This window comes from Coregonus lavaretus (assembly GCF_964263955.1).
Source record: "Coregonus lavaretus genome assembly, chromosome: 7".
In the NCBI taxonomy this organism is placed as follows: Eukaryota; Metazoa; Chordata; class Actinopteri; order Salmoniformes; family Salmonidae; genus Coregonus; species Coregonus lavaretus.
This window is the reverse complement of record NC_139994.1, coordinates 43,585,746-43,611,217: the sequence shown is the minus strand read 5'-3', so window position 1 is coordinate 43,611,217 and position 25,472 is coordinate 43,585,746. Positions and strand designations below refer to the sequence as shown.

General features: G+C 42.2%; 1 protein-coding gene across 1 annotated transcript; it reads left to right on the top strand.

Moving 5' to 3' along the window:
* The first annotated feature begins 1,737 nt into the window (after positions 1-1,737).
* LOC311132299 (ubiquitin carboxyl-terminal hydrolase 12-like) lies at positions 1,738-21,177 on the top strand. The gene is made up of 10 exons (XM_084165537.1): positions 1,738-1,879; positions 4,223-4,303; positions 4,547-4,686; positions 4,833-4,906; positions 5,098-5,351; positions 5,614-5,690; positions 5,932-6,015; positions 6,989-7,186; positions 7,405-7,483; positions 19,728-21,177. Exons 1-10 carry the CDS (start codon positions 1,832-1,834, stop codon positions 19,827-19,829), a joined length of 1,137 nt encoding a protein of 378 aa, XP_084021663.1. The 5' UTR covers positions 1,738-1,831; the 3' UTR covers positions 19,830-21,177.
* Positions 21,178-25,472: the final 4,295 nt, after the last annotated feature.

The following is a 25,472-nucleotide window of genomic DNA, read 5'->3' as shown; positions in this document are numbered from 1 at the left end:
CATATTGGATTTCTACTTGCCATATATTTCTCAACTGTACTGTGATGTTTCACAAAAGTTCTGAACCCTTCTATTCTTTTTGTTTCTACAGATTGTAAATTGAAAATAAACATTTTTGCTAAAAGTATTATTATATTATTGATCGATTGACTATGACTTTTCAGATCACCCAGTAGTGCTATCTGCAGGGTTAGCTCCAGGTAAATATTGCAATCCTTCAGCCATTTCTGGACCTGTGACCAAAAACAAGCTACAAATGGACAGTACCAAAACGAATGATTAAATGATTCTGTCTCTTCGCAGCAAAATCTGCTGAGCTGGGAAGATTGTATCCCCCATATAAATAACATTCTATTGGTTGCAAGAATTGTGTATAATAATGTAAATCGGACAATTCTAAGTTTTGAATCCGGCGTCGTTTTGCGTATCAGTTCATAAACCATTTGCCATGGAATCGGTACGTCAAAAATCTCTTCCCAACGATTTTGCAGCTGTCAATCCTTTGGTCCTTAAATGTAACTGGTATACTTTTAAAATCTTTGTGAAGACAAAAGAAAGCCATCTGCATCTTATTCTATATTATAAACTGGGTGTTCGAGCCCTGAATACTGATTGGCTGAAAGCTGTGGTATATCAGACTGTATACCACCTGTATGACAAAACATTTATGTTTACTGTTATAATTATGTTGATAACCAGTTTATAATAGCAATAAGGCACCTCTGGGATTTGTGGTATATGGCCATTATACCACGGCTAATAATATTGTTTACATGCAGATTTTTGAATATTCGCATGAAAATCTGTTGTGAGCATTATGAGCAAAAAATATATATAACTTGTATAAATAAAGGAAGAGAAGCTTAGGCCTATCCCCAGAGAGATAGAGAGGTAGAGATATGCCAGCGGCATGCTACCACACTGACTGAGTCTGCTATATAGTTTAGTATACTATATATAAGGTACTGTAGACCAGGGTTCTTCAATTCCGGTCCTGGAGGGCCGAAACACCTCTGTTTTTCATCATCTCCTTCTAATCAGGGACTAATTCAGACCTGGGACACCAGGTGAGTGCAATTAACTACCAGGTAGAAATAAAAAACAGAAGTGTTTCGGCCCTCCAGGACCGGAATTGAAGAACCCTGCTGTAGACTATACTAACCTGTTGTAAAAATTAACACACAGAAAATAGTAGTGCATAAGGGAAGTACCAAAACACCTTGATATAGGGGAGGCGCATGCAAGCAGATTAGGAAATGTGGCTAGGATGGAATAAATTATATAGTAAAACCTGCAAAAGAGCAAACGTTAACCAGGGAAAAAAACGCACAACCCTCCCCCGTGCCAAATAAAAAATCACACAACCTTCCCCAAAGCAAATAAACAAGTTTGAAAACCAACCCCTATTTTGGACCACTTCTCCCCCCTCAATAAATTGCGGTCTGTCCCTAATTTAGCTCAACCAGGACACTTCCACATATTTGACGGTTTTGCCTGTCTATGACCATGTTTTCTTAGATCTGCATTCTTGCATGAGTAATCTATTAAACATTCTGAAAGTGAGTTGCATAGGTTACGATTTAGCCTGCTATAATGTATTATCTGCGCAACGACGGATCAATTATAATCCACCCAGTGCTAGTGCACAAACGTGTGTGCGCGTGTACTTTATCTGCGAGCCTCGTTCTCGCCATGAAACTGGCCTGTGAGAAAACAGTGCATCAACACTCTCTCATCCCCAAACTGGACGGTGCGAAAGGTCTCCCCGGAACAGCCGTTGCGGCTGTCACTGTTTTCAAATTGGGGTTCGGTCCAATATGGCGACAGACGGATGGAAATACTGATGACTGTCCGAAAGATTGCCTCGATTTGTACGATGGTACGGTATTTTTTCTGTTTAAAATCCGTTATTTTTTATGCGACTAGCTAGTTGGCTAATGCTAGCTAAGTAAACTGGCGAACAGGACATGACTGAGGAGGTTTTCCAGAAAGTTGGTTAGCTAGTTAGGCACATCTCTCTAGAGAAGCAAACATAGGTGACTGTTATTGATGCGTTTAGTTGTTGGGGTTCAAGAATGCTAAGTATCACTAGACTGCATGGTCTTTTGATATGGGTGGATCAACAGGGATAGCTAACGTTAGCAAATAAGATAGCCAGCTAACTAGTTAGCATATACCCTAGCCACAAGCAAATGCTAGTTTTATCAATACCACAAAGTTGTTTTGATAGTTAGCTAAATTACTTGTCTAGTTAACTAGGTAACGATAGTTATGTTGCTTTCTCAGTCATCTTAGGCGTTTATTTGATAAAGTAATTTGGAAGCTGCTAACAGTAGCTAGCGAAATCATATTGGTCAACCTTTCAACTTCAACTAGCTAGCTAACGGTACATCAAGGTAGCTAGAATATTAGCCAGCTACTACTGAATAGATGCTTGCCAGCAACATTTATCTGGCTAGTTAGCTACCTACATAGTGAGTTAGCTGTGTTCTGCTAATCTAGTTCTATGTATTATTTTGATGTGCCTAAAGGCAGTAATGAAATGGGAAATCCGTTGCAGAGGTCAGTGCTTTTTAGTTAGCTAGCTAGCTACATAACAAACCAATGAAGCCCGAACTATCAGCAGCAGCTGAATTCTATGGATTGAACGAACGCTGGCTGTATCTAGAATTCCTGGAGAGATGCTCCACCTGAAATGCAACTCAACCAATTTCCTCCCCTGTCCCTCTGTCAAAACATCAAAGTTGCCAGGGAACGCGCCGTCAGAGTGCCACCTGACAAGTGACAGTTTGTTTATTTACTTCGCCTACCAGTCGCTGACAAAGAAGTGCATTATCCGGCGACAGATTAAGTTTGAACCCCTCTGCCGCTGCACCAAGCCATATCAGACCAACAGCCGGTTGAGATGAATGACAGGGGTGTATTCATTATGGCGATTCTGTTACAAAACATTTTGTCTGTTGTACAACGTTTTGCAACAAACGGTTTACTCCAAACATAACTTTTTGCGACGAAAACGAGTTTATATTCGACAAAATTCAGTTAGGTCTCTCCCAGTGATTTATATATACACATCATTGGTTTCTCCCCGTTTCTTTCAGTTTACTCTATTTGCTTCAGTTTAAATGGTTTCCGTTGCAAGACGTAATGAATGCACCCCAGATGTCAGGGAGAAATCTCACACACAACCTTTTTTAATTAAGAGTGTGTTGAGACTACGTTTAAGCCTTGCTACTGCTAGTCATATTCATAGCCTTTGGTCTTCATGCACAGCGGTTAGCTAGTCAGTTCACTGGCATCTTCGGTCTGTCTGTGCATCTTGTAGATCTGTTGCATCATATGGAACCATCACACATGAGACACACACACACACATCTTTTAGTTATTTCAGTCAGCTGTGGCCGTTCTTAAATGATGACATAGAGCATAGTAAATGTGATATCATGGATAAGGACTAGGAGGACCACTCCTTCTGTCCCAAGGTGTTACTGGACTGGTGGAGTCTCGGGCAGACAGTGCACTTGATACCGTGTAAAAACATTACATAATGATTGTGAAAGACTGTTGCACATTGCAATGATAACTTAGCATAACCAGGGGTCAAACTGGGTGGGAATATAGTCCAAACAGTGGTTAGCGCAGGCCTACAGTGAATCTAACTAGGCTACGTCCCAATAATTATACTAGCATACTACATGGGCTCCCGAGTGGCGCAGCGGTCTAAGGCACTGCATCTCAGTGCTCACTACAGACCCCGTGATTGAGAGTCCCATAAGGCGGCGCACAATTGGCCCAGCGTCGTCCGGGTTTGGCCGGTGTAGGCCGTCATTGTAAATAAGAATTTGTTCTTAACTGACTTGCCTAGTTAAATAAAGGTTAAATAAATAAAAAAAAACATGTAAGCCATTGCCAAGCGTACTAACTTTGTAGATGTACGTACCAGACCCAGGGGAAAATGGGGTGGGTGAGGATACAGTCCAAACAGTGTGTAGGGCATGCCTACAGCCAATCTAACTAGGCTATATCCCAATATTCATACTACATGAAAAGTTATTAGAGTATACTAAAAAGTATGCTAGTGTTGATTTTATCGGCAGTATTGGCTAGAATACATGGCTCATGGTATGTACTTCCTTTGACTCTTACTGATTGTAAGTCACTCTGGATAATAGTGTCTGCTAAATGACAAAAATCGATGTAAATGTAATACTTTCCTTTCCAGGGCGCCAATGCCTCAGCTTTGGAGAAGGAGATCGGACCGGAACAGTTTCCAGTTAATGAACACTACTTTGGATTGGTCAACGTAAGTACCAACACAACAATATAAACCATAGCTGTTGGTCAACGTAAGTTTCCCAGCATGCACCTGCACAAACACAATATATAACCATTTTACTGTTAGTGTGTTTGCTTTTGAATTAAGATTGGATTACTTTGTTCCAACAATCATAACACAAGACTTAGCACACGCTCTCACACTTCTCCCTCCCTCTCTCTCCTCCCTCTCTCCTTTCGTCTTGTCTCCTCCCTCTCTCCTCTTCTCTAGTTTGGGAACACCTGCTACTGTAACTCGGTGCTGCAGGCCCTCTACTTCTGTCGTCCTTTTAGGGAGAAGGTCCTAGCCTACAAGGTCCAGCCCAGACGTAAAGAGTCCCTGCTCACTTGTCTGTCTGACCTCTTCAACAGGTAAATGGGAGGGAATGTGCCACACCCTTAGCATCTTGCATAAACAAATGAAATGGTGCTTGGAACCAAAAATTGATCAGAAATGGAAAAAAGGCCAGCATGCACTTTAAGTTACAATTTAAACTTTGTTACAACTTGTTCAACAGCATTGCTACACAGAAGAAGAAGGTCGGAGTCATCCCTCCCAAGAAGTTCATCTCACGTCTGAGGAAGGAGAATGGTGAGAAGGATGGAAGGGTGGGGTGATGGGAAGGGGTGTAAAGGAAAAAATAAAAGTTAATCTCGCTCCTGAAAAAGAAGGGATAGAGGGAATAGTGCAGATGGAGATTGGAGAAAATGTAGCAACTTTAGACAGCTCATTACTCTTCCTTCATCCCCTCTTTCTCTATCCTCTTCTCTCTCTCCCTCCAGAGCTGTTTGACAACTACATGCAGCAAGATGCCCATGAGTTCCTCAACTACCTCCTCAACACTATCGCTGACCTGCTCCAGGAGGAGAAGAGCCAGGAGCGACAGCAGAATGGAAAACTGGTGCAGAACGGAGGAGGTGGGGGGAGCAGCGGGACAGGAGGAGGAGACGAGGGGGAGAAGACACAGCAGACCTGGGTCCACGAGATCTTCCAGGGAACCCTGACCAACGAGACGCGCTGCCTCAACTGTGAAGCTGTAAGTGGAGGGAGATCCAAGATGGAGGCTGTTAATGGGGAGATGAATGGGTCTCTGAGCAGGAATGGATGCCGGGCTGTGCTAGTTTCCCGATACTATATTGTAATGGGAAAGGGAGATCCAAAATGGAGACTGTCATTGTTTTTTAAATTAAGGAGAGGAATAGGGCCAGGAGCTGTAATTTATGCCAGTTTCCTATTATTGAACATTGTTTAAACAGAGGTAGATTTAACCAGTGTTGTGCTTGGCTCTGCTTGTCCAGGTGAGCAGTAAAGACGAGGACTTCCTGGACCTGTCTGTCGACGTAGAGCAGAACACCTCCATCACGCACTGTCTTAGGTAGGTGTGTGTGTGTACTGTCAGAGAGATAGCCACTGAAGGGATGGAGTGGAGATGGAGAAAGGAATAGAGGTAAATAACAGAGAGAGGAAAAGAGAAATGGATGGAGGAAAAACAGAACAGAGTTCAGTAGGCCCAAATAGGAGGAAGCGTTATGGAAATGTCCAAGTCATACATATGCCAAATGACATCACTTTGTGGATGCTCCAGAACTCATCTGTGTCTTCTTTTCTCTCCACAGGGGTTTCAGCAACACCGAGACACTATGTAGTGAATACAAGTACTACTGTGAACAGTGTCGGAGTAAACAGGAGGCACAGAAAAGGTGAGCTGGCTGGTCTCTGTGAAAAACGTACCCAAAAAGTGCATTTAAATGGCTGTCCGAGCAAACATACAGTAAGTAGGTGATTAGTAGACAAGAACAAGGCTAGCCTGTCTTTCTGCCTGTCTTACACCTAAAGAGGTTTAAATACTAACATTAAAGGCCCAATGCTGTCATATATTTACACACTATGAGGTTGGAATAATACTTTGTTAAAATATTAATAATGCCCTTTTAGTGTAAGAGCTGTTTGAAAAGACCACCTGAAAATTCAGCCTGTTTTGGTGGGAGGGAGTTTTGGCATTCCATGTTGACATCACCATGCGGTAGATTAGTTAATAGACCAATAAGAAAGCTGATAAAACTGGTTGTTTGGATCCTGGATGCTGATTGGACAAGCAGCGTTCCAAGCTGTGCTGTATTGGCTGTCACAGGCACACTAGGTCTGCTAACAGTTCCATCTGAAAATGATCACTGCGCCTCCATAAGAATGTCATGTTGCTGTCCGATTCATCTTTTGTGTTTATCACACATTATTTCCCCTTGCTTCCAGCCTAGCATTTAGTTTGGTACAGCGGGGGTTAATATAATCCTCGCTGTCTGCCAGTCTGACCTCGGAAACAATGCTTCACTTTTGAGTGTCGGTCTCTGTACCATACATAGAGTGAACGGTGCCCAGACAAGATGAGACATTTTCTGAGCCAGGCGAAATCACACATCAACGTCATTATCATGGAGATATCCAAATAAATGATGCTATCGCTTTGGGCCGAACAACGCCATTTACCTGTGACTGTGTTCATGATACAGCACTGCCTCTTGTGCCTTATTGCTTAAGTGTTCCAAACCTCTCTGCCAATAACAGCTCATTTTCTGTTACCCAGAAATGATTTAATATTGAGATAAAAACGGCTGCATTGGACCTTTAACCCTTCCCGCTCTATCATATAATATTATCATGTTCTTTTATTATTAGGATGCGTGTTAAGAAGCTTCCTATGATCCTGGCGTTACACCTGAAGAGGTTTAAATACATGGACCAGTTGCATCGCTACACCAAGCTGTCCTATCGCGTCGTCTTCCCCCTGGAGCTCCGCCTCTTCAACACCTCAGGAGACGCCACCAACCCCGACCGCATGTACGACCTGGTCGCCGTGGTCGTCCACTGTGGAAGGTAAAGAGAGCGACTGTGTGTGCGGTCGCTCACTCAGTTTGTGCCAGAGATGATCTGTGTGTCTGTTTTAGACTGTGTGTCTGTTTTAGACTGTGTCTGTCACCTTTTCAATATTTCTCTCTCTTTCTGTCCATCTGTCTGTCTCTTCTCTCCTGCTCAGCATAGTGTTTAATTGTACCTCCTGTCTATAACGGTTATATTTATTTTCCTCTCTCCAGTGGTCCAAACCGTGGTCATTACATCACCATAGTGAAGAGTCATGGATTCTGGCTCTTATTTGATGACGACATAGTAGAGGTATGGAGAGCTTGTCTATACTCTATTGGCTATATTATTTTCTAGTGATAAGAGTTCTCTTTATATTCTAACGGTTGTTTTCCTTCAATGAGTCTATATTCCATATGTTCAAAGAGAAGAGTGAAAGACGCTGATCGTCTGTAGTACATGGGACCCTCAAACACCCAAGCTGTCTTTTCAAAGACAGTTCTTAGTTGTAATACGGTATAAAATAAACTTGTACAAGACCTGCTGGAGACAGGCAAAACAGAACGGCAAAATTAACTGTAGGTACTCGCAAATTCGCAATGAATGTCTCCAACGGCACCTCCAATAATGACGTGTTGTCAACAAACGACACCTTCATTTATTTTTATGGTATAAACTGGTAGTTTGATTCCACTAACTCATTTCCAGCATCCATAGAGATCCAACAGAGACCTATTCCAAGCTGCATTCCAGTCCATCCCCCTACTCCCTACCAGACCTGGGTTCAAATACTATTTGCAATAATTTCAAATATTTTTATCTGGGCTTGATTGAGCTTGCCTGGCACAGTGGAACCAATAAAATACTCGGAAGGAGTGCAAACCCTGAACATCTGGCACTCCAGGCAGGCTAGAGCAAACGCTAAAAGTATTTGAAAGATTTCAAATAGTATTTGAACCCAAGTCTGATCCCTACTCGCTCCCAATGTTGTCTGGAATTCCATTGCGCCGCACCGGTCGACCCAGATAGCTCCAGGTGGCTGTGTGAATAATGTATAATCTTTATAAATAGGGAGTGGGAGACAGACTGGAATACCAGTTTTAGATAAGTTAGTAGAATGAGCCGGAGGACTATGAGAACTTTTGTGTGTGCGTGTATGGTAGTGTCACTCTCTCTCTCTCCTCACTCACTCAAAATAATCAACCTGCTTTTCTCAGGTTATGAGAATGCATTAAAACATGGCAGAGCACACACTATGAAATACTTCAGTTCCTGTAGAACGTAAAGTAGGCTGCCTGCGTCTGTTGAAATGCTTTCAGTCCAGATCACATTCAGGGAATGAGTCCACACAGTAGTAGTATATGGCCCTGTTTCAAATGTACCCACAGTGTAGAGGTATGTTATAGCAATCGAGGGGCCTGCTTTTTCCACTCCGGGAAGACACTTTCCATAGGCAGAGATCTAGAATCAGTTTACACTCAGTTTACCCAGCGTAACCATTAGAGTGGAACAATGCAAAACTGACCTTAGATCAGTGTCTAGGGTTTTTCCACTATGGAAAGAGTCCTATTGTAACATCTGGTAGATGAGCAGAACCTGGCTGAGTGATGAAGTTTCCGCTGGTCTTGGAAAGACACTGGTCTCAGATCAGTTTTGGGTTTACCCTCTAATGGTTAAAGGGATAGTTCGACATTTTGGCAATTAAGCCCTTTTTTGTACTTACACCGAGTCAGTCTAGACGTCCAGTCATGAGCTAACTAATGTCTCCTACTACACGCGGAGACATTAATGGTATCCATGAGTTCATCTGACTCTGGGTAAGTAGAACATTCTTGAACTATCCCTTTAACACTAGAACCGCTGGGCTTCGAGGGAGCCCCCTTCAAGCTAATGAGCAGTCATTCTAACTGCAACATTCTAACAGTATAATTAATACATTTAATTAGGGATGTGCATCTTTCCCTTTCAAGACGCTTTGATATGTATCTAGATACATGGGCTCTGATATGATACTGGAACGATACGTTTTAGTTTGAAACGATTCGGTTTGATGCACTAACTTTTCTTGCTTAAGCATGTTCATTTTCCATTCTATACTGAAAACATATATAAACACAACATGCAACAATTTCAACGATTTTACTGAGTTACGGTTTATATTAGGTAATCAGTCAATTGAAATAAATGAATTAGACCCGTAATCTATGGATTTCACATGACTGGGCAGGGGCGCAGCCATGGGTGAGCCTGGAAGGGCATAGGTCCACCCACTTGGGAACCAGGCCCAGCCAATCAGAATGAGTTTTTCCCCACGAAAAGGCTTTATTACAGACAGAAACACCCCTCAGTTTCGTCAGCTGTTTGGGTGGCTGGTCTCAGACGATCCCGCATGTGAAGAACCCTGATATGGAGGTCTTGGGCTGGCGTGGTTACACATGGTCTGCGGTTGTGAGGCCGGTTGAACGTACTGGCAAAATCTCTAAAACAACGTTGAGCAGGCTTATGGTAGAGAAATTAACATTAAATTATCTCGCAACAGCTCTGGTGGACATTCCTGCAGTCAGCAGGTCAATTGCACGCTCCCTCAAAACTTGAGACATCTGGGGCATTGTGTTTTGTGACAAAACCGCACATCTTAGTGGCCTTTTTATTGTCCCCAGCACAAGGTGCACCTGTGTAATGATAATGCTGTTCAGTCAGCTTCTTGATATGTCAGGTGGATGGATTATCTTTGCAAAGGAGAAACGCTCACTAACAGGGAAACATGGGACCAACACATCTGTCTGAGCTTGTGTGAATTATGTATGCCTATGGTGTATGTACTATGTAGGCACCTGATGTGAACCCCAAGGGAGACTAGGTAGGCATCTACCACCCCACTATAGTGTTATAGGGTATAGCACTATGAGATGGGGGGGGCAATAGCATATGTTTTTTGTCCACTTTGGTTCTGAAATCACCATCACCCACTAATTAACTTGTCATTTTTGCAGATTAAGTGTTTGAGCTTGAGGTCAGGGCTCTGTGCATGCTAGTCAAGTTCTTCCACACCGTTTTCGACAGACCCTTTCTGTATGGACCTCGCTTTGTGCACTGGGGCGTTGTCATGCTGAAACAGGAAAGGGCCTTCACGAAACTGTTGCCACAAAGTTGGAAGCACAGAATCATGTAATTGTATGCTGCAGCGTTAAGATTTCCCTTCACTGGAACTAAGGGGCCTAGCCCGAACCATGAAAAACAGCCACAGACCATTATTCCTCCTCCACCAAACTTTACTTTGCATTGGGGCAGATAGTGTTCTCCTGGCATGCACCAAATCCAGATTTGTCCGTCGGACTGCCAGATGGTGAAGCGCGATTCATCACTCCAGAGAACGCATTTGCACTGCTCCAAAGGTCAATGGAGACGAGCTTTACACCACTCCTGCCGACGCTTGGCATTGCGCATGGTGATCTTAGGCTTGTGTGCGGCTGCTCGGCCATGGAAACCCATTTCATGAAGTTCCCGACGAACAGTTCTTGTGCTGACGTTGCTTACAGAGGCAGTTTGGAACTCGTTAGTGAGTGTTGCAACCGAGGACAGACGATTCAGCACTCGGCGGTCCCGTTCTGTGAACTTGTTTGGCCTACCACTTCGTGCCTGAGCCATTGTTGCTCCTAGATGTTTCCACTTCACAATAACAGCACTTACAGTTGACCAGGGCAGCTCTAGCAGGGCAGAAATTTTACAAACTGACTTGTTGGGAAGGTGCCACGTTGAAAGTCACTGAGCTCTTCACTCTCTTCACTAAGGCCGTTCTACCGCCAATGTTTGTCTATGGAGATTGCATGGCTGTGTGCTCGATTTTATACACCTGTCGGCAACAGGTGTGGCTGAAATAGCCGAATCCACTAATTTGAAGGGTTGTCCACATACTTTTGTGTATATTGTGGATCGCCCATAAATTCGAATAATTTAGATTTTTATGCCATATCGCCCAGCCCTACCTGGATTGTACAATATTTGCCCATTATTTTTTTAATTATTCAAGCTCTGTCAAGTTGGTTGTTGATCATTGCTAGACAGCCATTTTCAAGTCTCGCCATAGATTTTCAAGACGCTTTAAGTGAAAACTAAGTCGTCTTGGTAAGCAACTCCAGTATATATTTGGCCTTGTTTTTTTTAGGTTATTGTCCTGCAGAAAGATGAATTTGTCTCCCAATGTCTGTTGGAAAGCAAACTGAACCAGGTTTTCCTCTAGGATTTTGCCTGTGCTTGGCTCTATTCTGTTTCTTTTTATCCCAAAAAACTCCCTTGCAGATGACAAGCATACCCATAACATAATGCATTCACCACCATGCTTGAAAATATGAAGAGTGTTACTCAGTGATATGTTTGGGGCTAATTCAAAACAACACAACTTTTTGTGTTCAGGACATAAAGTTAATTTCTTTTTTTTGCAGTTTTATTTTAGGGCCTTATTGCAAACAGGATGCATGTTTTAAAATGTTTAGTCTGTACAGGCTTCCTTCTTTTCACTCTGTCAATTAGGTTAGCATTGTGGAGTAACTACAATGTTGTTGATCAATCCTCAGGTTTCTCCTATCACAGACATTAAACTCTGTAACTGTTTTAAAGTCACCATTGGCCTCATGGTGAAATCCCTGAGCAGTTTCCTTCCTCTCCGGCAACTGAGTTAGGAAGGATGCCAGTATCTTGGTAGTGACTGGGTGTATTGATACACCATCCATAGCCAAATCAATAACTTCACCATGCTCAAAGGGATATTCAATGTCTGCTTTTATTTTTATTTTTAACCCATCTACCAGTAGGTACCGTTTTTGCGAGGCATTGGAAAACCTCCCTTGTCTTTGTGGTTGAATCTGAATTTGAAATTTACTGCTCGACTGAGGGACCTTTTCAGATAGGTAGTCATTCAAAAATCTTGTTAAACACTTCTTGCACACAGAGTCCATGCAACTTATTATGTGACTTCAGCAAATGTTTTATCCTGAACTTATTTAGGCTTGCCATAACAAAGGGGTTGAGTACTTATTGACTCAAGACATTTTAAGCTTTTCATTTAATTAATTTGTAAAAATTTCTAAAAACACAATTCCACTTTGCCATTATGGGGTATTGTGTGTAGGCCAGTGACCCAATCTCTATTTAATAAATGTTTTATTCCGGCTGTAACAACAGAATGTGTAAAAAGTAAAGTGGTGTGAATACCTTCTGAAGGTACTGTGTTTTCGGAAGGTAGAAAGAAAGTAATATGAGAAAAAAATGTCAGTGAATCAGCGATTCGTAACGTTTTAATTGATCTTCTGACCAATGCATGCCACATTTGGATCGATTTGGGGTCCATGGAATTGATGCGTATCGGTGCATTGTTACATCTCTACCTTTCATATATATTCTATCGCAGAGATAATCATTTGGTTGTGTTTATGATGGTCTTATGTAATTGAAATAACACTAGCGTTTTCATTAATTTGTTACTGTAGTCTATATGTAAAAAAAAATATAAAACACATTCAAGGGCATATGTCTTGAAATGTGGTAAAAGCTTCTTTTTGTAAAGACAAAAAAAGAAAAATGACCCCAACCACCAAGATGCACACTCAGCAAGACGCACGATCAAATAATGAAAACATCAGTAGCCTACACATCATTATAAGCGCCAAGTGTGCTTGATAAATAGTGAAAATCAGGCAAAAGCAATAATGGCGTTATAGTGAATATGAATGTCGAATTGACAGGAGTCAAAACTAGTCAATTATTGTCCGTTCGTGCTTACATGGTGTGCGTCTTCCACGGTTACAAAGAAATTCCCTGGTTTTCCCGAAATTCCGTATGGAATATTCACGGAATCTGGAGGCAATAAGCAGGAAATCCGGAATCCTCCAACCAGGATTTCTGGAAAACCAGGGAATTTATTGAAAGTTCCTGGAATTTTGCAACCGTAGCGTCTTCATGCAATGGCATCAGTTGGAGCATGTCACATAAACAACAACAACATTTGGTGAGTGCGTTGCTGATGTCGTTTTTTGCTTGATGTCGGGCCTGCTCTCTGTGATAATCGACCTGTAGCATTGTCACCAGCTTGTTCTATCCAAATGGTGCCATCACCTCTTTTATCCTGCCTCGCAGTTTCATTTGGTGGTGGTGCGGGCACCTGTTCAGTGCGCACCGTTCTGGCTTTATTGCACTTAGGGCTCGGAAGTGTAGGTTCAGGCTGGGGCTCAGAATCAGAAAAATAATCATCAGAGATGTCATGATTCATTTCTTCCCCACCATCTGAGTCCTTTTCATTCAGATTTTGTAGCAACTTTAACGCGGCAGCCATTTTTCTTGGCATTGTAAATTACACACGCACTCACTGTGCACTCCAAGTAGGCCAGAGTAGACTTATTTATATATATATATATATATATATATATATATATATATATATATATATATATATATATATATATATATATATATATATATATATATACAGTGAAGTTGGATGTTTACATACACCTTAGCCAAATACATTTAAACTCAGTTTTTCACAATTCCTGACATTTAATCCTAGTATAAATTCCCTGTCTTAGGTTAGTTAGGATCACCACTTTATTTTAAGAATGTGAAATGTCAGAATAATAGTAGAGTGATTTATTTCAGCTTTTATTTCTTTCATCACATTCCCAGTGGGTCAGAAGTTTACATACACTTAATTAGTATTTGGTAGCATTGCCTTTTAAATTGTTTAACCTGTGTCAAACATTTCGGGTAGCCTTCCACAAGCTTCCCACAATAAGTTAGGTGAATTTTGGCCCATTCCTCCTGACAGAGCTGGTGTAACTGAGTCAGGTTTGTAGGCCTCCTTGCTCGCACACGCTTTTTCAGTTCTGCCCACACATTTTCTATAGGATTGAGGTCAGGGCTTTGTGATGGCCACTCCAATACCTTGACGTTGTTGTCCTTAAGCCATTTTGCCACAACTTTGGAAGTATGCTTGGGGTCATTGTCCATTTGGAAGACCCATTTGCAACCAAGCTTTAACTTCCTGACTGATGTCTTGAGATGTTGCTTCAATATATCCACATAATTTTCCTTCCTCATGATGCCATCTATTTTGTGAAGTGCACCAGTCCTTCCTGCAGCAAAGCACCCTCACAGCATGATGCTGCCATCCCCGTGCTTCACGGTTGGGATGGTGTTCTTCAGCTTGCAAGCACCCTCTTTTCCTCCAAACATAACGATGGACATTATGGCCAAACAGTTTTATTTTTGTTTCATCAGACCAGATGCCATTTCTCCAAAAAGTACGATCTTTGTCCCCATGTGCAGTTGCAAACCGTAGTCTGGCTTTTTTTATGGCGGTTTTGGAGCAGTGGCTTCTTCCTTGTTGAGCGGCCTTTCAAGTAATGTCGATATAGGACTTGTTTTACTGGGGATATAGATACTTTTGTACCTGTTTCCTCCAGCATCTTCAAGGTCCTTTGCTGTTGTTCTGGGATTGATTTGCAGTTTCACATCAAAGTACGTTCATCTCTAGGAGACAGAACGCATCTCCTTCCCAAGCGGTATGACGGCTGCGTGGTCCCATGGTGTTTATACTTGCGTACTATTGTTTGTACAGATGAACGTGGTATCTTCAGGCATTTGGAAATTGCTCCCAAGGATGAACCAGACTTGTGGAGGTCTACAATCTTTTTCTGAGGTCTTGGCTGATTTCCTTTGATTTTCCCATGATGTCAAGCAAAGAGGGGTTAGGCCTTGAAGAAGGTAGGCCTTGAAATACATCTACAGGTACAACTCCAATTGACTCAAATGATGTCAATTAGCCGAACAGAAGCTTCTAAAGCAATGACATCATTTTCTGGAATTTTCCAAGCTGTTTAAAGGCACAGTCAACTTAGTGTATGTAAACTTCTGACCCACTGGAATTGTGATACAGTGAATTATAAGTGAAATAATCTTTCTGTAAACAATTGTTGGAAAAATTGCTTGTGTCATGCACAAAGTAGATGTCCTAACCGACTTATCAAAACTATAGTTTGTTAACAAGACATTTTGTGGAGTGGTTGAAAAACAAGTTTTAGTGACTACAACCTAAGTGTATGTAAACCTCCGACTTCAACTGTGTGTGTGTGTGTGTGTGTGTGTGTGTGTGTGTGTGTGTATGTATGTAATATATATATATATATATATATATATATATATATATACACACACACACACAGTGGGGAAAAAAAGTATTTAGTCAGCCACCAATTGTGCAAGTTCTCCCACTTAAAAAGATGAGAGGCCTGTAATTTTCATCATAGGTACACGTCAACTATGACAGACAAATTGAGGAAAAGAAATCCAGAAAATCACATTGTAGGATTTTTTATGAATAGATTTGCAAATTATGGTGGAAAATAAGTATTTGGTCACCTACAAACAAGCAAGATTTCTGGCTCTCACAGACCTGTAACTTCTTCTTTAAGAGGCTCCTCTGTCCTCCACTCATTACCTGTATTAATGGCACCTGTTTGAACTTGTTATCAGTATAAAAGACACCTGTCCACAACCTCAAACAGTCACACTCCAAACTCCACTATGGCCAAGACCAAAGAGCTGTCAAAAGACACCAGAAACAAAATTGTAGACCTGCACCAAAGTAGAGCTGGGACCAAAGTAACAAAGCCTACCATCAGTAACACACTACGCCGCCAGGGACTCAAATCCTGCAGTGCCAGACGTGTCCCCCTGCTTAAGCCAGTACATGTCCAGGCCCGTCTGAAGTTTGCTAGAGTGCATTTGGATGATCCAGAAGAGGATTGGGAGAATGTCATATGGTCAGATGAAACCAAAATAGAACTTTTTGGTAAAAACTCAACTCGTCGTGTTTGGAGGACAAAGAATGCTGAGTTGCATCCAAAGAACACCATACCTACTGTGAAGCATGGGGGTGGAAACATCATGCTTTGGGGCTGTTTTTCTGCAAAGGGACCAGGATGACTGATCCGTGTAAAGGAAAGAATGAATGGGGCCATGTATCGTGAGATTTTGAGTGAAAACCTCCTTCCATCAGCAAGGGCATTGAATATGAAACGTGGCTGGGTCTTTCAGCATGACAATGATCCCAAACACACTGCCCGGGCAACGAAGGAGTGGCTTCGTAAGAAGCATTTCAAGGTCCTGGAGTGGCCTAGCCAGTCTCCAGATCTCAACCCATAGAAAATCTTTGGAGGGAGTTGAAAGTCTGTGTTGCCCAGCGACAGCCCCAAAACATCACTGCTCTAGAGGAGATCTGCATGGAGGAATGGGCCAAAATACCAGCAACAGTGTGTGAAAACCTTGTGAAGACTTACAGAAAACGTTTGACCTGTGTCATTGCCAACAAAGGGTATATAACAAAGTATTGAGAAACTTTTGTTATTGACCAAATACTTATTTTCCACCATAATTTGCAAATAAATTCATAAAAAATCCTACAATGTGAAGCTGCTTACCTATTGCAGATTCAGTCTTCCCAGCCTGGTGCAGGTCTACAATTGTGTTTCTGGTGTCCTTTGACAGCTCTTTGGTCTTGGCCATAGTGGAGTTTGGAGTGTGACTGTTTGAGGTTGTGGACAGGTGTCTTTTATACTGATAACAAGTTCAAACAGGTGCCATTAATACAGGTAACGAGTGGAGGACAGAGGAGCCTCTTAAAGAAGAAGTTACAGGTCTGTGAGAGCCAGAAATCTTGCTTGTTTGTAGGTGACCAAATACTTATTTTCCACCATAATTTGCAAATAAATTCATAACAAATCCTACAATGTGATTTTCTGGATTTTTTTTCCTCAATTTGTCTGTCATAGTTGACGTGTACCTATGATGAAAATTACAGGCCTCTCATCTTTTTAAGTGGGAGAACTTGCACAATTGGTGGCTGACTAAATACTTTTTTTCCCCACTGTGTGTGTGTGTGTGTGTATATGTATATATATATATATATATATATATATATATAGAGAGAGAGAGAGATATGGCCCTATAAAATCTGCATTGTGGACAGAATCACGGAATCCAGACATTAAAACAGAATTCAACAATATGTTTTTTATTGAACTTATTAGAAAATGTATTAATATGCCCAAATTTCATAACACATGAACAAAATGCATCAGGGATACATATTTTCTTTCGAGGCAACGCATGAATGCCCCGGTCTGTGTGCGTGCGTTTGTCTACCACTTTGTGTAACTGTTAGCGATGATGCTAATAATTATAAACGTCTTCTGGTAGATGGAAAGGCTTTCCTAAAAACCTTCTCAATTAAATGTTAACTACAAAGTAGCAAGTGCCTACCTTATATCATGATTGTTTGCATCAATGCAGTGGCGATTTGTTTAGCAAACTCTGCAATCACATGTATGCTACAGAAACACCACTTACAAAACAAGTCTCTTGCTGGTGTGCAGTTGAATTAAAGGATATCTACAACCAAAAATGACAATGTCTTTAGATTTTTCCCAAACCTCAAAAGTGGTCTCCTGGTGCGGTTTAAGCATTGTTGAGGACTTAGAACGTCCAATTTGGTTGTTCAGCATATGGTCTCACAAGGGGTCTGAGGATCTCATCTCGGTACCTAATGGCAGTCAGGCTACCTCTGGCGAGCACATGGAGGGCTGTGCGGCCCCCCATGACTGACCCACTGCCAAACCGGTCATGCTGGAGGATGTTGCAGGCAGCAGAACGTTCTCCACGGCATCTCCAGACTCTGTCACGTCTGTCACATGTGCACAGTGTGAACCTGCTTTCATCTGTGAAGAGCACAGGGCGCCAGTGGCGAATTTGCCAATCTTGGTGTTCTCTGGCAAATGCCAAACATCCTGCACGGTGTTGGGCTGTAAGCAAAACCCCCACCTGTGGACGTCGGGCCCTCATACCACCCTCATGGAGTCTGTTTCTGACTGTTTGAGCAGACACATGCACATTTGTGGCCTGCTGGAGGTCATTTTTCAGGGCTCTGGCAGTGCTCCTCCTGCTCCTCCTTGCACAAAGGCGGAAGTAGCGGTCCTGCTGCTGGGTTGTTGCCCTCCTACGGCCTCCTCCACATCTCCTGATGTACTGGCCTGTCTCCTGGTAGCGCCTCCATGCTCTGGACACTACGCTGACAGACACAGCAAACCTTCTTGCCACAGCTCGCATTGATGTGCCATCCTGGATGAGCTGCACTACCTGAGCCACTTGTGTGGGTTGTAGACTCAGTCTCATGCTACCACTAAAGTGGTAGCAGCATTCAAAAGTGACCAAAACATCAGCCAGGAAGCATAGGAACTGAGAAGTGGTCTGTGGTCACCACCTGCAAAACCAGTCCTTTATTGGCGGTGTCTTGCTAATTGCCTATAATTTCCACCTGTTGTCTATTCCATTTGCACAACAGCATGTGACATTTATTGTCAATCAGTGTTGCTTCCTAAGTGGACAGTTTGATTTCACAGAAGTATGATTGACTTGGAGTTACATTGTGTTGTTTAAGTGTTCCCTTTATTTTTTGAGCGAGAGAGAGAGAGAGGGAGAGAGAGGATTTTTATAGGGCCCTAGATATAGCGTACATACCATTTTGAGATTATAATTACAATAGATCAATACAAAAGAATGGCCCTCCCTCTTATTCATTCACAATTGGTGATTACATAATTAGGCATCATTCTCTCCCCTCACACATTCTCTCCCATCGTACTTGAACTTCATTTATTTAATCTGTTATACTGTATGTGTAAAATTTGTTTAGGTTAAGTTTCAAGGCAATTATCAACAGGGCACGGCACCTTTAACTGTCGGGGGAAGGAGGGGCATTCAAAGAGAAAAAAAAAAAATGAAATGCCCTCCTAAAACTGATTTATAACTCCAGTTCTGTTAGTGATAGTAAGATTCCAACAACGACAGTATGTTATATAGACTTATTTAGCAAAAGTCAAGGACGGAGGGGGGCATAACTTTAAAAATGGCAGTAATATTTAAAAACAATTCATGAGCAGTCAAATTACTGTTTTAGCGGTTCTAGTGTTGGGGTTTGGAGAAGGTAAGCTGATCCTAGATCTGTAGCTAAGGGCAAGGGGAGCGGAGGGAAGAGTAGACATGGCTGCTGTGGGTTTGTTTTACATTTCTTATTTTCCTCCACTCTCTCTCTCTCTGTCTCCGTTTGTTTACTAGCAGTCCACTCCAATTTCAGTTTCCAGACGAAAGGGAGAGGTCCCTTTATCCTGGAAACTGAGATGGCCGTGGACTTCTAGTAAACATTGTTTCCTCACTACTCTACCCCCACAACTGGTAGAAGCACAACCTATTTATTCTCGCTTTTCTCTGAAGGGATCCACATTTGTTGTACCACATAAACATATATTATTCTTACAGATTTCCAAAATGTGTTTGACAAGTAACACAGTAAAAAGATAGGGCGGTCATTACACATAAGGCTCCTCTCCAAAAGTAGCGCACTATATGGTGAACTTTGTCGCTACATGTCTGTGTCGTGACAGACGAAGTCATTGGAGATTCGGCCTTCTCTAACCTTAAACTCTCCTCCTCTTCTCCTCCTCTATAGAAAATCGACGCCCAGGCGATCGAGGAGTTCTACGGTCTAACGTCTGACATTTCTAAGAACTCTGAGTCAGGTTACATCCTGTTCTACCAGTCCCGGGACTGAACCAGCCAATGGCAGTGGCCCAAAGCTGAAATGGGCCATTGGGATTGGGACTCTGCATAGAGAGGGAGGGGCTTGGGCAGCCACAGGCCCTGCCTAGCCCACCACCTGTTTTAAATATTTAAGCTTTACAGTGGGAGCTGTGGAGTACCGAGAGGATGAATGGAGGAGGATCTTCAGCAGACAGGAGCCAACGATGCCCGAGCGACCGATCAGTTGATATGACAGGATATGACGTCATCATCGTAGAACGAAGAGCAGGTACCCGGGATTGTTATGTTTCGTCATCCTCTCTCTCCTCTTCATCATCGTCAACATCGTCCTGATTGTCTTTTTTTTGGTTTGACAGCAGATTAGAAATATATGGTGTGTTGGCTTGGCTAGCTCTCTGCTTACATGGTGTGCCATTAATGGTATGGCACCATTACTGGTGTTGAATCAATTATTGGTATCCTTGTCATATTTAGTGCCACTCAGGGGCTAAACAGGATTTGGGTTTGATGAAAAGTGGATCTGCCATTTCCTGAATGTTCTCAATACTTTGTTGCCAGTTGTTTTAGTTTGGAGAGTCGAGTTTGGTCCCTTTGCAGTTCAGCAGGCCAGATCTGGCTGTGTTTTATTATATCATGGTTCGGATGCTGAAAGCTGCACATATATTACCATCTGTTTAAAGGGACACACACACACACACACACACACACACACACACACACACACACACACACACACACACACACACACACACACATACACACATACATACATACGCTCTCTAGCTTCCCCCTCTGGCAACAACAGCAAACTACACCACCAACTACAAATAACCTGCCAACCAGATATTTATCTTATATCCATCTCCTAAGCAAGCAAGTTACTCATTGGTGTCAATGGCTGTGCTTCAAATTGCAGCATATTCCCTACGTACTGCACTCTAAAAGTAGAGCAATATATATCGAGTAGGCTGTCATTTGGGACATAACCCAGCCATCCTCTTTGTGTCGTCTTTAACGCAGTATAAACCTGATTGGCTGCTGCAACATTTAGCTCCTCTTCCTGTCACCTGATCTGAACCTTCAAATCAGAGCCTGAGGTAGACAAATGTTTCCTGTTTATTTTGTATTTTTTTGAACGCACAAGTAAACCAAACATAGCGGTTTTGTTTATAATATTAAGTATGTGCTACACTGCCAGTTGGGGTAATTAACCTAACTTCACTCTTTAAAAGGCTACGTCCCAATATCTATTCGAGCACACTACCAAGTATGTAGTCCCAATACATTCTAAGTAGTACGCTGGTGTGGGTATTGGAGCAGAGCCTGTTTCTCTCAACAGAAATATACATTGATTAAGGCCCACTATTCATAAAGCATCTCAGAGTAGGAGTGCTGATCTAAGATCAGTTTTGCCTTTTAGATCTGATCCTAGATCAACACTCCTACTCTGAGACGCTTTATGAATACAGGCCCTGATCCATAGCTCTGACATGGGAGGTGTTTATGTTATGTTAGCTAGGCCCAGAGTGGGCCCTGTATTAAGTTGAATGTAAGACAGTCTGCAGTTGAAATGTACAGTAAGAAACTGGCTGCTTATTGGTTGGCCCATACATAGGGCCTGGAGTTTTTACCTATCCTGACCAATACTAGATATATAGGTTACGTCCTAAATGGCACCCTATTCCCTACATAGTGCGCTATTTTTGACCAGGTCACATAGGGACTCAGCTATAGTCTATGACAAGGGCCCAGAGTTCTCAAATCTCAAACACACCCCACCAGTTGGAGACCTAGGCTGTGTGTCAAATGGCACCCTATTCACTACATAGTGCACTACCTTTGTCTAGAGCCCTAATGGGTATAGTGTGCCATTTTGTGTATTTAGGCTGTGCTCTGCAACCATATATTAATTCATATTTTAATACATAAACCATTCCTTTATGTGTGATCAAATCTAACTGTCTAAGACATGCTGCTTGTCTTTAAGGTTAACTAATTACTAATATGAGATTGTCATTTGTGAAGGACTAAAACTGAAAAATGTTAGATTGTGTATAGAGTTGCAAAACTCCGGTAACTTTCCCAAAATGCAAAGGTTTTCCAGAAATCCTGTCTGGAAGATTTGCAGAAATCAAGAAGAAATAAGCTGGAAATCCGGAATCCACCAACCAGGAATTCTGGAGAATCTAGGAATTTGGGGGAAATTACAGGAGTTTTGCGAACCCTAACTAAACTGATATTAAAGGGCAATTCAACCACTTTTCAACCTAATTTTCATTATCTTCAGCACAATACCATTGTCTAGATATGTGAAAAATGCAGATTTCTACGTTAAGTTCTACCCAATGACATCATTAAATGTTAAAACATTTTCAAACAGTGATTTGCGGTGAAGTGGGGAGCAAGAAAATACATTTACATTTTGCAGACACTCTTATCCAGAGCGACTTACAGTTAGTGCATACATCATTATTTTATATATATATTTTATATATATATATTTCTTTTTTTACTGGCCCCCCGTGGGAAATGAACCCACAACCCTGGCGTTGCAAACGCCATGCTCAACCAACTGAGCTACATCCCTGCCGGCCATTCCCTCCCCTATCCTGGACGACGCTGGGCCAATTGTGCGCCGCCCCATGGGTCTCCCGGTCACGGCCGGCTTCGACAGAGCCTGGATTCGAACCAGGATCTCTAGTGGCACAGCTAGCACTGCAATACAGTGCCTTAGACCACTGCGCCACTCGGGAGATTACCCTCCCTCTGGCTAAATCAAATTGAAATATTTGTAACATGCTTTGTAAAACAACAGCGAAATGCTTACTTCCTAACAATGTAGAGAAAAAAAAGGAGAACTAACAGAAAAATAATAACATGAGGAATAAATACACAATGGGTAATGATAACTTGGTACCAGTACTGAGGCGAGAAAGTCTTTGCAGGTTTTGAAAAAAGTTGTTGTACTTTTAATCGTACCCTGTGATGTCACAGAGAAGCGTTATTTTTTTACCTTAACTTTTTAACCAGAGATCATTGGGCTCCCGAGTGTCGCAGCGGTCTAAGGCACTGCATCTCAGTGCTTGAGGCGTCACTACAGACCCCCTGATTCGATTCCAGGCTGTATCACAACCGGCCGTGATTGGGAGTCCCATAGGGCGGCGCACAATTGGCCCAGCGTCGTCCGGGTTTGGCCGGTGTAGGCCATCATTGTAAATAAGAATTTGTTCTTAACTGACTTGCCTAGTTAAATAAAGGTAAAATATATTTTTTTTGAAATACGTCGTTTTCACATATGTAGACACTGGTATGGTGCTGGAGATATGAGGTTGAAAAAGGGGTGGAATTGCCCTTTAAATGTAAGATTGTGTGACTTGCTACTCTACATAGAACGCGTTTGGAGTGTGGGAGAGCTAAACTCATTAATGATTGAACTTAGTAATAGCCTATCTATCTAGAGTATCTACCTAGTACACTCCGCTAGCCTCTAGCCTATAGGGTTCACTGTCACTGTCTTAGTCCCAAATGGAACCCTATATCTTTTGTAGTGCACTACTTTTCACCAGGGCCCATAAGGAATAGGGTGCCATTTGGGACGCACTTCTGTCTACCCTGTCTGTCTGGGTCTCTGTACTCCCTAACCTTTGGTGTGTCTGTGTGTAGTAGGTGAGTGAAGTGAGGCGTGGCATACCTGAGGTGTGTGCGTGCGTATATATAAACAGTAGTTTGACCCCTTTCTATCCGGGTTGTTTGGGGTTGCTGCTGACAGTGCAACTGACACACACACACACATGGCCAATTATCACGCTTGGGTTGATTTGTGTTTGAAGTGAGCGACCGCGAGCACACGCCGCAGGACACGCATGGCTGGACACAGTACATAGAAACAGGTGTCACACAGCTTTCCATAGCGTGTATTCCAGCCTAACTGACAGAGCGACATGTAATGTAGCCTAATGTTAAAGGTAGACTCAGTGAAATGATGTTGCCACAAACAGCACCGCCGATATTTGCGATGAGCGAGATGCAAGACTTCGCTCGCACACAATATTTGCGAATGTGGATGGGTTTGCTTCACACTGAGATGTTTAGCCGCGCGCTTCAACGCTCTTAGTTGCGGAAATGTACCCACTATGCGGTTTACTTTGTGCACCTACGTCATATCGCTGAGTCTACCTTTAGCAGCAGTGAATGGTATTTTAGATCTAGCAGCTTCAGATGTAACTAACAAACTACACTGGTCTGCAATGCATCCCGTTTTGCTTCCTGGGTGCGTATCAATAGTCTAACGTGGCTTCCTCTCCTCGTCTCCTCTCCTCTCCTTCATCTGCAGTGACGTGTAAAACCTAGGTAGGGGACAGCAACATTTTCTATCCATTTCCAGGGATTTGCTTTAACCAGTCCAGTTCTTTTCACCTCAGTGTAGATCAGTGGTAGTCACTAATATTTCAGAGGGAGACACTTTTGTAGGACAAAATCACTGGGCGAGTCGTCATACCCATCAGAGAATGGGGGTAGAGGGGGTCACAAAGTCAAATTGTACATTATATTAAATGGATTTATACATGATATTTAAGATACTATTAACATAGACCATCAGTATATTTGATTATCTATTTTTGGACACTTGGGGGTATCAGAAACAAAATAATTTGAATGTTGAAATGCATCAGAAAAGTATTGGAAAACATCATGGATGATAATCAAACCATCCTATAAGATCATTTGTGGAGAATCAATTCATTTCCCTCAGTTATTCTGTGCAGATTCATCACTCTCCCTTCTAACAAGCCCTGCAAAGCTTTGTAGGTGGTAATCGCTCCAACCGTTCAAAATCTAGAGCAAAATGTGTAGGAAGAAAACGATTTCAAGATGCGCTAGAAACTATTTTACTGCTGGGTTTGTCCCTTGATTCTACCAAGTAAGCGTCGCATTCAGCTGACTGAGGAAAACACAACACATTCTTTCAGATTATTGCAGCGAGTCGGCAATTAAGTCACAGAGCCGCATGTCGCGAGCCGCGCAATGACTGACTGGTTTAGACTAAGGAGAGGAGAGGAGGCTATGTTAGACTATTGAGACCCAGCCCTCATGTCTTGGAGGAGTTCTAGGATCTGTGGGATCAATAAACCCTAACCTTTACCATTAGGTTGAAAACATCTTAAACTGACCTTTAGATTAGTGTCTTAATGCAACTTCATCTGTTTATTTTTCTTCTAAAGAAATTCTCTGTATGTACTGACACATACTGATTGTGTCCCAAATGATGCCCTTTTCCCTATGTAGTACGCATCCACCACCATACCTCCATAAACTTGATGAGAGGGGTAGTGATGGTTTAGAAGACAAGGGTGGGAACAACTCAAATTAAAACTAGGGTCTGTAGTTTTTATTTTATTTTAAGTATTATTATTGTTAACTTTTTCCTAGATGTTCACTTTTTATATATATTTTACTAATTTAGTCCTACAATTGTTGTGTAGGCAGCTGAGATGAATGGGGTTGTGATTTTATTTGGGGTTATATTTGAGAGATAATGACTGTCCCAAATGGCACCCTATCCCCTATGTAGTGCACTACTTTTGACCAGGGACCATAGGGCTGTCAAAAGTAGTGCACTATATAGGGTACTGTGTCAAAAGTAGTGCACTAC